This window comes from Mucor velutinosus (assembly GCF_035048745.1).
Source record: "Mucor velutinosus strain NIH1002 chromosome Unknown tig00001564, whole genome shotgun sequence".
Classification (NCBI taxonomy): Eukaryota; Fungi; Mucoromycota; class Mucoromycetes; order Mucorales; family Mucoraceae; genus Mucor; species Mucor velutinosus.
Window position 1 is genome coordinate 3,673,557 of NW_027041906.1, and position 13,755 is coordinate 3,687,311.

At 40.7% G+C, this 13,755-nt stretch overlaps 6 protein-coding genes across 6 annotated transcripts; 3 read left to right on the forward strand and 3 right to left on the reverse strand.

Moving 5' to 3' along the window:
- Nucleotides 1-195: 195 nt before the first annotated feature.
- On the reverse strand, nucleotides 196-865 carry tom22 (mitochondrial import receptor subunit Tom22; the record flags this gene model as incomplete). The annotated part of the gene is made up of 3 exons (XM_064830690.1): nucleotides 196-490; nucleotides 545-627; nucleotides 680-865. The coding sequence occupies 3 exons, from the start codon at nucleotides 863-865 to the stop codon at nucleotides 196-198; spliced, it is 564 nt and encodes a 187-aa protein (XP_064683192.1).
- Nucleotides 866-2,349: 1,484 nt separating this feature from the next.
- On the reverse strand, nucleotides 2,350-3,959 carry ATC70_011501 (uncharacterized protein; the record flags this gene model as incomplete). Its single annotated transcript, XM_064830691.1, has 6 exons — nucleotides 2,350-2,742; nucleotides 2,798-2,955; nucleotides 3,028-3,255; nucleotides 3,322-3,684; nucleotides 3,740-3,832; nucleotides 3,905-3,959. The coding sequence occupies 6 exons, from the start codon at nucleotides 3,957-3,959 to the stop codon at nucleotides 2,350-2,352; spliced, it is 1,290 nt and encodes a 429-aa protein (XP_064683193.1).
- A 369-nt stretch (nucleotides 3,960-4,328) lies between these two features.
- ATC70_011502 (uncharacterized protein) lies at nucleotides 4,329-5,529 on the forward strand (the record flags this gene model as incomplete). Its single annotated transcript, XM_064830692.1, has 4 exons — nucleotides 4,329-4,780; nucleotides 4,852-5,093; nucleotides 5,151-5,220; nucleotides 5,385-5,529. 4 exons carry the CDS (start codon nucleotides 4,329-4,331, stop codon nucleotides 5,527-5,529), a joined length of 909 nt encoding a protein of 302 aa, XP_064683194.1.
- A 1,422-nt stretch (nucleotides 5,530-6,951) lies between these two features.
- On the forward strand, nucleotides 6,952-8,781 carry ATC70_011503 (uncharacterized protein; the record flags this gene model as incomplete). Its single annotated transcript, XM_064830693.1, has 4 exons — nucleotides 6,952-7,119; nucleotides 7,175-7,337; nucleotides 7,396-7,536; nucleotides 7,598-8,781. 4 exons carry the CDS (start codon nucleotides 6,952-6,954, stop codon nucleotides 8,779-8,781), a joined length of 1,656 nt encoding a protein of 551 aa, XP_064683195.1.
- A 1,102-nt stretch (nucleotides 8,782-9,883) lies between these two features.
- ATC70_011504 (uncharacterized protein) lies at nucleotides 9,884-11,681 on the reverse strand (the record flags this gene model as incomplete). Its single annotated transcript, XM_064830694.1, has 3 exons — nucleotides 9,884-10,849; nucleotides 10,904-11,152; nucleotides 11,211-11,681. The coding sequence occupies 3 exons, from the start codon at nucleotides 11,679-11,681 to the stop codon at nucleotides 9,884-9,886; spliced, it is 1,686 nt and encodes a 561-aa protein (XP_064683196.1).
- Nucleotides 11,682-12,368: 687 nt separating this feature from the next.
- On the forward strand, nucleotides 12,369-13,509 carry ATC70_011505 (uncharacterized protein; the record flags this gene model as incomplete). The annotated part of the gene is made up of 3 exons (XM_064830695.1): nucleotides 12,369-12,720; nucleotides 12,782-12,864; nucleotides 12,946-13,509. 3 exons carry the CDS (start codon nucleotides 12,369-12,371, stop codon nucleotides 13,507-13,509), a joined length of 999 nt encoding a protein of 332 aa, XP_064683197.1.
- Nucleotides 13,510-13,755: the final 246 nt, after the last annotated feature.

Below are 13,755 nucleotides of genomic sequence, written 5' to 3' on the forward strand. Positions count from 1 at the left end.
TATATATATATATATATATTTATAAAAAAAAAGAAGAAAAAACAACAACAACCAACAAAGAACAACAACAACAACAACAACAACAAAGAGAATGTTGATTAAAAATAAACAAGAAAGATTTATGATATTTCAATTTTTTTCCCCTTGAAATACGAGAGTAATAGTGCTACACAAATTGACTCACGTGTTGCCATATTATGGTTTCTGGCCAACTGCAGATTTGCAAGGTTTAGGTATAGGTGCATCTGCTGGAATGGGATCGTGCAAGACACGCCCGATTTTATGATATTTGTGATGTCTGTCATAAAACTTTTTCCAATGTGCAATGCCCTTCAATTGCTCTTCACTGAGTCCTCTGGTATCGTGCGTTAAATGATCTTGGAAACATCCTGTCACATAAGCTCTGGCTGCATCTTTACCAGCGAAATGATGGTAACTACCTCCCTTACCATACCATCCTCCACCGAGAGTTACATCGTATACATCACCACTTTATAAAGAGTTAATATGTTTACTGATACATTTGCATCGCACTACAACTTACTCAATGGCCAAGTAAATTGGCTTTTTAGGATCGGAACCATCGTATTGCAGCAATTCCTGCTCTGTGAATATCATCTCTTTGCGCTATACAACACGTTTAGTTGTTGGATAAAAGCTTGCAGGCGCTTGCTCTTACTGGAATGTAAGTGTTGATGTTGGTCCATTTACCACGATATCCCCAAGTCCATGATTCCGTAATCAAGTACGAACCCAAAAAGAAGAACAGTATAATCCATGATAAACCAATCAAGCCTTGGCTCAAGAGCGATGTCTTGGGTTGCTGTGGTATTTGTGGCTTCTTCTTTGCTTGTTCGGTTGCCATGATGGTGATTCCTTGCTATGTTAATTTAAGAAAAAAGAAGAGAGGAGAAAAGAAGGACGAGAAACTGTTTAGGGGGAGACTTCCCTACACAGAGTGGCGACTGAATGTAACTATATTACGAGTATCTATATCTGGACGAAAGGAGGTTCATTTTCAGACCAGCAAATGTATCAGCATTCAAGCACCGGATCGCATGTCTTGCTCTTGTGAGGTATTTAAACAAATTCAATGCTTGGAGCATACACTGGTTAGCACCGCAATGCACTTGAAGCCCATTAATTCAACGGATACAAGCTAAAATGTCACTTTTTGGCCCTCTGTCATCACGTAGGCACTTGTAGAAACGGCCTGTAACTATGGATTTAACTCTTTTACGATGCTCTATGTCTCTATCACTGAAAACAGCTTCTATACGGACAGACAACACACTGACATTGTCTTTTACTAGTCAGAAATAGGCAAATTACAGCGAAATACGGATGTCTTTGATCGGCAATTTCTCGTATTAGAAGGCGCTTTGGACCCCCAGAATAGCGCCAAACAATTGCTCTTGAATAGCACTTACTTTCTGACACCTTTGCTCAACTTTTTGGGAACCAAAAAAAAATGACCCAAAATCGACCAAAAAGCATGAGGTATCCCTCATGGTTTTCATTGAAAATCAAACGGTCGCATTTTTCACCTTGATAGCGAAGACTTTTGCTATGGTATATCTTGAATCAAAAGGTTTCTCTCGATCCAACGTAACTCTTAAAATCATCTTTGTGGGACTTTGGTATGTAAAATTTCGACATTTTGGCCAGAAACCTCTTTTCATATTTTCATAAATTGCTCAATAAGTTTCTTCAAAACATCTATCTTACTTGGTACCATTGGATGCGCCTTGAAAAGTATTCCAGCAAAGCTTAAGGACGTATGAGATGATTATCAAATTTTTATAGTCGAATCTCGCAAAATAGATCAACCAAGTCGCAAATGGATCATAATTTTTTTTTTTTTTCTTGTAGAGGAGCCAATGGATCATAAATTCCCATTTCAAGAGAAAAAAAAAAAACAGGATCGGAGATCGAAACGATTTTGGCTGGCAAACGTGTTGCCATGTTCATGAGGATAGTCATTTATGCTGATAGAAGCTTATAAGAAGGACCTTACGGGCTGAAAAAATAGGATAGGTTAGGCTTACTACTTTGGGTTGCTTCTATTGTAAATTTTAAATCTAATAGGTATCCACGTTGTGAAATTTTCGTCTAAATGCGAATACTAGTATAAAGTGCCCGTGTCTATTGATCCAATGCGATCTACTACAATGTTGCTATACCATTTGAATCGACCCATTTGCCACGCATCAGCACTCTTTGATTGATCGATTGGCATTAAATGTGGCAAACATGGCAGCACATATCGGCAACATTGCGTAAAGACGTGGGGCACTCGAATGGTTTGTAAATGTAAATGATGGTATTTTGTGACATGAATTAATTTATTTACACAACAACGATATTTGGATTTTTTGTATCTTGCTGGATCTTCTTATTTACTTCTTTTCGAGTCATGACGGCCGAAATTTCATCCACACCAAGATCATCAGCAGGCGTTGTTGGGCCAGACGAACATGACGATAGAGTGGACGTATGCGATAGATTAGGTGAACTGCCATTGTCGTAGCACCAATTCACTTGTAATCCAGTCAACTTCTCCCACCAGTTTTCTAAAATTCGCTTCACTAATCTCTTGGTGGTAGAATTCACTTTTCGCTGCATTCCAGGGTTAAGTAAGCTTTGTAGTGTTTTGTACGTTTCTTGCTTTTTGTAAGGGCGAGATCGAAGCTGCGTATTCTCTAGTAGTGGCTCCAACACTCGCAAATAAGCATCACGTAGCTAATTCAAGATGAGTTCTACATGCTGAATGGTACGAGACATGTCTACCACTTACAGTCTGTGATTCCTTTGTATCACCTAGATCACATAATTCTCGTAATGTGATGTCGACCAGCACATACAAATCATTGGTATAAAAATATTCGTAAAGAGATGCCCTTGTGAAAATGCCATAGAGTAATTTGAGAATCAACATTTGAACACAAGTATCATCTAGACACACGGAGAATCGGAGATGTGAGCAAGGGATTCAATGCTTGCTCCCTAAACAATCGCAATACTTACTAGACCTGTTCAACATGAACATGAGGTTCGCACTGAAGGTATCTGATGTTCCAAAACGTTGAGACAATACATCCAGCACAAGATTGTCGCTCATTCCAGACATCATATACTGTTCATTCAATACTAATATCAAGCGAATGACATCATAATTGAAAGACTCATCAGCATCGCCACGTGTCTCTTCCACCAGATCCAAAAAGTGGTTTACCGTCGGTGTGTCCAGTAGCACTAGAGAAAATATGTTTGTTTAGAGTACATATGCAAGTATAAAACGCAAACAGACTATCAACATACCGAGATCTTCTTTCTCCAATTTTGCCAGCTTACACATTTCAAAGCAAAGCGCAAACGAAGCACTCAAAATTTTGTAGCAATTGTAGAAACCAAGACGAACCTCGGTCATTATTTTGCAGAACAGTCGATTTCTCTTCTTGTGAATTGATTCCAACAGAATGAAATCCATCCACCTTGGCTCGTCTTTACCTGCATAAAGTAGTAGAGAATAGGAGACAAGGAGTTCTGCTTTATCTTGCGATACAAGTGCGTGGTGGTTCAAGATATGAGCTAGTACTACTGTACTGAAGTCTAGACATAGTTTGGAATCAATCAATTTGTATGCCACTTGGGCAAATTCAACTGAAGTCTTGAGAAATTCCTCTGCAATGACGGAATTAAACACTGCGGACCAGACTATATGTGCGAGGTTGCTTACGTTGGTATCGAACTAGGAATCGAATGTATTGTGTCGTTACTCTTTTTGCATCCTCTTCAGTTGTATACGGCCTGTTCAACACATCGTCTAATTCTAAATGACAACAACATTGTGAATAAAGTTTGAAATTGCAAATCAAACAATCCGTGATCTGTCCCATTTTACCAGCATAGAAGCTTTCAATATTATCAAAGAAATATTCGATAGTATCGTCATCCATTTTGAATTACTTGTGTGTATAGAAAACCGGAAAGAGAAAAAAAAGGCTTCTTTTTTATCTGTTGTGCAAATATATACAGCCCCCAATGGAGCAATGTTTGTGGTTCATCGAGTTTCATTAAAACTCCTAGACTTGATTTGCGCTTCTTCAAAGTGCCATCCGTGTGCTTCTCTTTCGCTGTTATATTTTTTTTTTGCCCCTCAAGCAATCGATTCTTGCTCTCTTTTTTCCGTTTCCCCTTCTTCCTCTCACTCCTCACTTTATTTTTTTTTTATTTTTTTTTTGTTTTTCAACATTCACTTGATCATCTAGTTTCTTGAAAGGCATACTCTATTCATCCTAGTAGAGAGACATTGTACATTGCATACCATGAACGCAACATCCAGCTTCTCCACCTTCTTGACAAGTGGATTAAACACTTTTGCAACTAAAGATCCCTGGTCAGATGAAATCCTCGCCTTGTGGCTGCCTATAGCTGCCTACTGGATATACTCTACGTTCTGGCATTTTGTCATGAAGTTTGAAATCCCATACTTTGAACAATACAGAATCCACACATTAGGAGATATGGAAAAGAGAAACAGAGTAAGTCTGCCAAGAGTGCTGAGTATGGTGGCTCTCCAACAAATCATCCAAGTGGTGCTTGGTGTGCTTGTTCTACACCCCATTGACCCTGTGTCAAACGCTATCGAACAAGAAAACGCTTTGAGATGGTGGACCGGATTGTTTTTATCCGGCACTCATCGATTGGGTTTATCTCATCATCTAGCCAGAGTTGTATATTGGATTGTGATTCCTGCAATTCAGTTTGTGAGTGGCATGTAAGTTGCGTGTGTGTGGATGTGGAAAAGTGTATGTGTATGTATGCTCACCTATGACTAATACCGAATAGGATCATTATGGACGCTCATCAATACTTTTTTCATCGTTTATTTCATGTCAACAAATTCCTGTATAAGCATGTACATTCACATCACCATCGCTTGTATGTGCCCTATGCTTTCGGCGCACTTTACAACCACCCAGTGGAAGGATTCTTGTTGGATTCAGTTGGTGCAACAATTGCTATGGAATTAACAAGAATGACTCCTAGGTTGACTGTAGTGTTTTTCACCTTTTCCACTTTAAAGACAGGTATGTTTGAATGTCTCGTAGAGTATGCTTTTTTTTTTTTAATTTGTATTTATTTAGTCGATGATCATTGTGGCTATGCACTTCCATGGGACCCATTGCAATTCTTATTTGGAAACAATGTGCAATAGTAAGTTGACATTCATATGTGTATATATATATGTGTGTATGTGTGTGTGTGTGTGTGTGTGTGTGTGTGTGTGTGTGTGTGTGTGTGTGTGTGTGTGTGTATAAAAGGGGAGGGATGGATTTCAATTGTATGTGCGTCTGTGCTTAACACACCTTGCAAACTAGTCATGATATTCATCATCAAGCATTTGGCATCAAGAGGAACTTTTCGCAACCTTTCTTTACCTTTTGGGACAAATTGCTAGGCACAGAGATGTCGATAAAGGAAGCAGAAAAGAGAGGTGCATTCAAGAACAAGAAATCGAAATAACTCGAGCTTTTTTTTTTTATATATATATATATTCATCTGCCTTTACATTTACATAACCATCTCTGCCCTCGTATTGTTCCTCTCTTGGCACACCGTCGCTTACTATTACTCTTGTTACACTTCATCCCTTATTTATTATTTAATTTTACTGCTAATACGTCCACCCAACTCAATCCAACAGCATCAGCACAGAAAACGAACCCATCCCTACTTTATATATTACTCTTATCCACGGCAAAAACGATTCTTCCATTTGCACAACATTACTTAATCTTGAGAGGGCAAAATCGTTATACTTTTTTCCGTCAACAGCTATAAAAAAGTTTTCGGATCAGATAATATCCCCCTTTATCCTCATTCTCCACGTTTTTTGCCCTCTCGAGCTAAATCATTATTTTACAATATTACTACTCTATCAGATTTTGGATTTCTAACTTGAACCAGCTGAAAAGACATAGCTGCTCTCTTTCTCTTTCATTTCTGTTAATAAATATCTTCTTGTCAACATTTTATTTTATTTTATTCTGTATCACAATGGTGCAACGATGGAAAACGTGCTTGAATTTATCCGTCGGTTGGCCACTCCGCTTGTATTGATCACAAAGCACTGATTGAGCATGCCCCCGTTTTTGTTCATTTTAAAATTAAAAAAACAATTTGATGCTTCTCGGCTCATCTCGTATGCTATAGTTACATATCTTTAGCCGCAATACATTTTATAGAGCTTGCATTACGCAAAAAAAAGGGCAAAGCATGAAATGTTACTAAATTCTCCCGGTTGATTAGACGGGAGATCTTTCTTCAAAGTCGAAATTGGTAATGTCATAGAAGAACCGCTTGTATTAGATCCATTGTTGTTTGGGATCACACCTTGATTGACCACCAAGATTGCAATGCTTGCTATTGTCCTCTTACAGTGCCTTTCTCTCCTAATATTTGTGATCCACATGTTGCCTCTCGTTGTGTTGCTATTGGACTTACCCAGAGTCGTGCTAAGCAGCCTCAAATGGGATTATCAGGTTGTTAAACAGAGGAAGCGGTCAATCACAGCTTCTAACAAAGACATTTGCATCTTGATTTGCTACAAGCGTTTGAAACATTACAGTCTCAGTGATGACTGATGCTGACCATATAAGGATAATAGAGTACAGGGCCATTATTGACATTCTTCTCGTCAGCCATCTACAAGATAAAGACTTGCCCCCCCCCCCTCCCTCATATTCATGTATACTCTATTGTCAATGTTTGCATACATCCTGTCAAGATGATCGACCCAAAGATCAGCAACAATGGATCCAAGTCATGAACTGAGACCTAATGAAGCATAAATGTTAAGCCTTGATCATTTGATCTTTTTTTTTTTTTCTCATTTACCTTTTTTTTTTCTTCGCTACGATGAAACTGTTTTCATGGGCAACATTTATGTCCATGGCACTCTGTGCTCGTGCCTTTGAGCTTGGCGAATCATTTAGACAGCCAAAGAATATTCTCTTTGGTAGTGTTGGTGGTGGATCATCGCACATTGAATGGGTCCTATCTATTTTGGACGAGCTTGCTGATCGAGGACACAACATTACATTTGTTACTCACGTAAGCTACAGCACAATGCCACCAATAACAACTCGTATTGACGTGCCAGAGACAGGACAATGAGGTAAAGTATGGCCTGAAGCATCCCAATCTCAAGACAGTATCCATTGGCAGCAATGATGTCGACTTGAGCATTCCCGGGAACAGGAAGCGCCACACAGACAATGCATTATTTCTGATTGAAGTATACAATGCGGTGCATACAAACTACGATATGAGTAAATAGCTGTGCTTTTGAATCAACCTGAACTTGAGAAACTGAAGAGAAATTCATAGAGATGCGAAAATATAAGGGCATTTTGGAGAGCACCCGATTCGATGTCGCGCTATGCGACCATTTCACCATTCCATGTGTGGATATCTCGCAAAATTTGGATATTCCTCTCATCATCACCACTGCACTAGCCATTTCCCAGGGTACGGTTGCTAGTAAGCTCACTGATTTAGAGAACTTGGCTAAACTTGCATGTATCTATAGACGCGACTGCATCCTACATCAACAACTTTTTGGAGAGCAACGATACTACAACAGCAGACATGAGCTTTATACAACGCATGATTGCCAAAGTAGTAGAACCAGTAAACTTTGTGTTGGATCTCAAGCCTGTGATAGACGATACCAAAAAAATGAAGCAAGAGCTGGGCTGGTTGCCTTTAACAGGCATGCCAGCCTTTGAGGACAACTGGAAAGACTCTCTCAAGATTGTCAATAATCTGTTTGGCTTTGAACCTGCGCGTCCGCTTGGCCCCTTGGTCGAATTGGTGGGCCCCATCATGTCTAAATCCTATCCTGATCTGACAGAGGACAACAAAGAATTCCTCGATGCACATAGCAAGGTGGCATATGTCGCATTTGGTCAGAGTGTCGAGATTGAAGATATCGAGATTGAGCTTGTACTGAGATCCCTGATTGATGCTATCGAGTCTGGCGCTTTGGATGGATTTATTTGGGCCATGCGCAACAGCATTCATCGTTTCCCCCACAACATTGTATCCAGTACGAACCAGAGCTATCTTGTTCAAGACATGTTGCAGGGACGTTACACGCACGCTCAGTTTGTCGAATGGGCACCTCAAATGGCTATTCTCTCTCACCCGCATACACAGCTATTCGTGTCTCATGCTGGTTTGGGGTCTTTGCATGAGGCTGCCTACGCTGGTGTCCGTACTGCTTTGTATCCTTTCTACGGCGATCAGATGAGCAATGCTTACATGATGCGTACTCAACATCTCGGTGTTCAATTGAACCAAGGCATGATTCAAGACGTCTTTAGCCAGGAAATCGATCGTGTTGCTAGAGATGTCAATGGTACTTTCCAGCGTCATGTAAATCGCTTCCAAGCTATGGTGCAGCTCCATGCTCAGCACGGTGTGGTAAGGGCTGCAGACTTGGTAGAAGAAGTGTTGTTTGCTAGTGACAATGGTAAGTTGACCCATCGCTATCCAGCAAGCCGCGAAATGTCTTTTATAAAGGCACATAACCTTGATTTATGGGGCTTCTGGGTGACATTTGCATTGCTGTTTGTTGGGTTTGCCTGCTATACGTTCTACAACATATACGAGGCAGCCTTGGTAGCAAAAGACTCACATAAAATTCGCAAACAACAGAAAGCATATTTTGCGCAAGTGCGAGAGTCTCTCAAAGAAAAGAAGCAAGTATAGTAGATGTGATGATCAGAATAAATAAACCATTCTTTGTTGAATACGAGCCTTTGGCTAATATCGCACAATTAATATAGCTAAACTGTTAGAAGAACCCTGATTGTTGATTTATATATAATCACTAATCATATGAGTGTTTATGCTTCGGATGGTTCTCTACCTTCGCTTCGCTTCGGTGAAAACCAACCTGCACAGCGGCAGCTCGCACTATCGATTGCCCTTGCGTATCTTATCAAAATACTACTGCTTCCATGTTGATCCTCTACTTACGCATGAAAACCCTTCATATTATCTGTAAATCTGATTCTTATGTGATGCGCTACATCCATATACACGCAGGTATTTCATATACAGGCAAGCAGCATACTGGTATTTCCCCTTTTTATTCCTTAGTGTCCCTGATACAGCAAAATCAGAGTGCGTAAGAACTGCGTTTTCTCGCGTTCAAGGCCGTTTTAGATGGTCAGAATAGCACCAAACAATTGCTCTTGAATAGCACTTACTTTCTGACATCTTTGCTCAACTTTTTGGGAACCAAAAAAAAATGACCTATAATCGACCAAAAAGCATGAGGTATCCCTCATGGTTTTCATTGAAAATCAAACGGTCGCATTTTTCACCTTGATAGCGAAGACTTTTGCTATGGTATATCTTGAATCAAAAGGTTTCTCTCGATCCAACGTAACTCTTAAAATCATCTTTGTGGGACTTTGGTATGTAAAATTTCGACATTTTGGCCAGAAACCTCTTTTCATATTTTCATAAATTGCTCAATAAGTTTCTTCAAAACATCTATATTACTTGGTACCATTGGATGCGCCTTGAAAAGCACTCCAAGAAAGCTTAAAGAAGCTCAGGATGATGATCATGTTTTACTTGGTTGAATCCGCAAAAAAATAGTTCAATCGAGTCGAAAATCATTAGGATTTGGCCAATCTGGAAACAAACTATGATTCTGGGTTTGAATTAATTTTGGCTGGTGGGGCTGGTTAATCATATATGAGCTAGGCCTGACAACAAATGTCTTGAAACCCAATTTCCATATTATTATGGTTGTAAAAGTGTCTAGGAACTGAACATTTATTATAATGTGATTTGTAAACTAACGCTTTTTAAAATGAACCCATACCCCATGGCGAGGCTTTGTTGTAAGCACAATCTTGGTGTCAATAACCGAGTCCTTTTTCAAACTGCAAGAGAATTGATTCATGGTACACGCAATCACTGTTCTCAGCTCTAGAATAGCCAAGTTCTTTCCAATACAAGCATGCTGGCCCAAGGTAAATGATAAATCAGGAAAGTTGTACTGTGTTTCCGGCGTGATGGTAACATGGCTGTTGTTTGATGTTGTCAGATTGTCAAAGGCATTGTCTGATGTGCCATCGGCCATCTTGTCCTCAGGACGTAACCAGCGAGTAGGATCAAACTTATCTGGATCGGGAAAGATGGCAGGATTCATTTGCACGCCTCGCACATTGCACCAGATCTCTGCTCCTGCAGGGACAATGGCACCATCCACCACTGTGTCGCGATTGACATGCACAGGAATAAAGACAACAGCTGGGTATTTGCGAAGTGTCTCACGGTAGATGGCGGTCACCAAAGGCATACGAGCAAGCTTCTCCACAGTGACACTATCAGGAGCTACAGGAGGAGGGCCAAGAACTTGACGCACTTGCGCAAACAGCTCATCTTGGAGTGCAGGGTTGCGAGCCAGTTCAGAAAAGGCAAAGGCCAATGTATGAGCAGTGGTATCATAGCCAGCAAAAGTCAGTGAAAGCAGATCATTGATCAAGTCAACTTGGTCATCAGCGTAGCGTCCACTAGCAAAAGCGCAGGCTGCGACAGAGCGATAGGATCGTTGTTTTTCTGGAATACCTTGCTCCTCGTATTCTTTCACATCTCTCTTGTAGTCCTCGAAAGCGTAGACCAACGAGTCTTTGATGAATGCTTTCAGTAAATCACGAGCAGGTTTGTATGTTCTTTGAGCCCAGTCTGTCTTGTTGATACCAAAAGGAAGCCACGCCTCAACTGACATGAAGCCTAAACCTAGTCGATGGTGCTCATTCTATGAGTCGCCAATGTTAGCCCAGTAACTCTGCTTGGTAGGATAGCTCTGTACCTTTAAATTGCGTCTACCACCCACCATGCCGTAATTCAAATCGCTTCGACCGTACAGGTAGTAATTGATAACATCCATCGTCATGTCCATGAACAAACCGTCCAGCTCAGTTGCCTCGCCTGTCTCTGATTGCTCCTGGAATACTTTCAGCAGCGCTGCTGCTCGACTGGCAACATACGGCAGTAATTTGGGTACGAGTTGCTTTGGTTGAAATGGAGGCAAAAGAACATGTCGACGCCAGCGCCATTCCTATTGATAGTTTGTTAGCTGAACAAGTCTCGATTTGATGAAGCATATATGTGCTTACTTCGCCAACCGCATTGTTCAAGCTTTTGCCCCCAAATACTAGATTTTGAATCAAACGGATCAAATTTCCACGCTGCACATTGGAAGGCTCATCTTTGATCTTGCTCTTGGTTTGCCCATCAATCAATACATCTTTGATGCCTTTTAGTGAGCTGACAATAACAAGAGGTGTGCCAGTAACAGACCAACAGACGCTGATGGGAGACAGGGAAGCATCTTGACCCACACGGATCAGAAATCTGGACAACGTATCGACTTTTTCAGCGTCGTTTGGAGGAGGTGCCAGGCCAAAATACTTGACGAGAAAATGTTCTGCTGGCGCAAGTGGTACTGAAGCCAGCGGTGATCTATATCGCTTGTTGTAGTAGTAGGCCATGTACGCCATGACCATGATAAAAGGCATGACAGCCATAGATCGAGCCGAATACACAGCAGTAATGCTCTGTAGCAGATAGTAAACTAATTGAGACATGTTGAGAATACAGAACAAAGAGATACTTTAATTGAGAAGCCATATTATATATCTTTGTAAAGAGATGCTCTACTCATGGAGCTCTCTATCTCTCTGTCAATTTGTATAATCACTCTGCTTTTTGTTTGACCCTGCATTCGCAAAACCTTATTGTATTCACGATATTGGCCAATTAAATATCAAGCATGGCTTTGTACAGCCAAATCATGCCTCATACAATGAATATTTACGAGAAGCCAGAACACATTAGAGCGATGGAAAAACAAGGAGAGTGTTCTTCAGCTCATTCTCTTTGCTATCATCTAATGATGAGCTCATATGAGCTGATGCTTGCTAACATCAAAAGCAACAATTAAGGTTCGAATTTCTAACATGTTGCGCAACCTCATCTCATAGCCAGAGAATTCAGATGCAAATGTTAAATATGACAGAAAAATGTCTAATAGAGCCACAAATTCCTTTCGTTGGAGCAATGTTTTTCTTTTTACTGCCATTTAGCCCTATTTTCAATTGCCCATTCCAAGCATAAATAGCTGGAGAGATGTTCTTTCCAGTTCTTTTACACTCTTCCATATACGTATTTCACTTTGTATAGCAATAGTCATTATTAGCGCCCTTGCTACTGCAAGACCATTGAATGAAGCCGTAGTGGTAGAGTCTGATCCAAAGATTCAGTGGACAGACCTCATGTCCAGCAGCAGCAGCAATGATAAAGTGGACACTGGACTAGGCAATTACAAAGAATATGAACATGCTGCAGATCAGGATATTCGCAGGCAGAAAGAACAAAAAGGTCGTGCAAACTACAACAAGCCAAATATCAATCTTGATGTGAACCAAGAGGCGACCAGAGAGGATAATACAGATGATAACAAGACAACTCTTCACCATGGCCAATTAGACTCGCAGACGACAGTCAAGGAGGCCAGTGATAAGAATAGCATCTCTAGTGATACAGAATATGCTTTTGACATCATCATGAAACCTAGTGGATCTGAAGCACAAGAACTTCACCGTGATACAACATTAATGGACACTGGTACACGCAATGCTTTTTCTAAAAATGAACTTGCTAGTGACACAACCGACTACGCAAATAGAGAGGTTTTTGATGAATGCTAGCAGTATGCCAATAGCTAGCAATCAACAAGATGCACAAGTACTGTTGCCGCCTGCCATTCAGGTCGACGGAAACCAGGGATAGAAGGGGCACGACGAGCAGGAAGAAAGCACGCGCTTTGATTTTTTCGATGCGCTCGATTAGGCACTTTTGGACTCTTATATCTCTGGTATTGACTCTGATCTTAACAGCAAAGTCTACAAAGTGCCTATTGCTGAAACCACTCCATTGGAAGTCGCAACGCATGGCAACCTATTTGATTACAAGAGTTTGATAGCAGAGCGAATTCAATCAGCAGAAGAACAGATTAGAATAAAACACGACGAACTAATACAAGATCAGCAGCAAATCGACGATCTGAAGCGCAAAATACATCATCTTTCAACTACTGTTATTACTACTACTACATCATTGTCTCGCCCCATATTCAGTATGGAAGTTGTCGAGTCAGGTCCTGATAAAACCATGTATGTCTACAAGCATATTCAACCAACACCCAGTGCTGTAACCGCCCAACAACAGCAATCGCAGCCTGATCTTGGCACATTCGTGACACATTCACTACCATCCTTGCCTCCAACGAAAACGCCTGATTTAGAAACTGATCAACAGGAGTCGAGGACCGAGCAAAATGTGCCTAGTACGGCAATCAACAGTACGCCTTTCTACAATCTGGTACAAAAACAAACAAATGAGGAGGACTACTAGCAGACCAGGATCAAGAAAGGCTCAGCATTATCAGTCAATGAGGCTGTTGATTTAGTCAAACCACCACCTATGGGTGATACAACGTTTGATCCATCAAACAAACTCAAGCTTCCCAATGGTAGCTGGACGCCATCATGCAAAAATGTGTCTCAAGGCCTTTATTGTCTTCGACTAGATGGACAGGGTTCAGTAAGTTGATTTCAAAGAAAGAGAAAGCTTTATGGCTGACATGACGGTAGACCATCA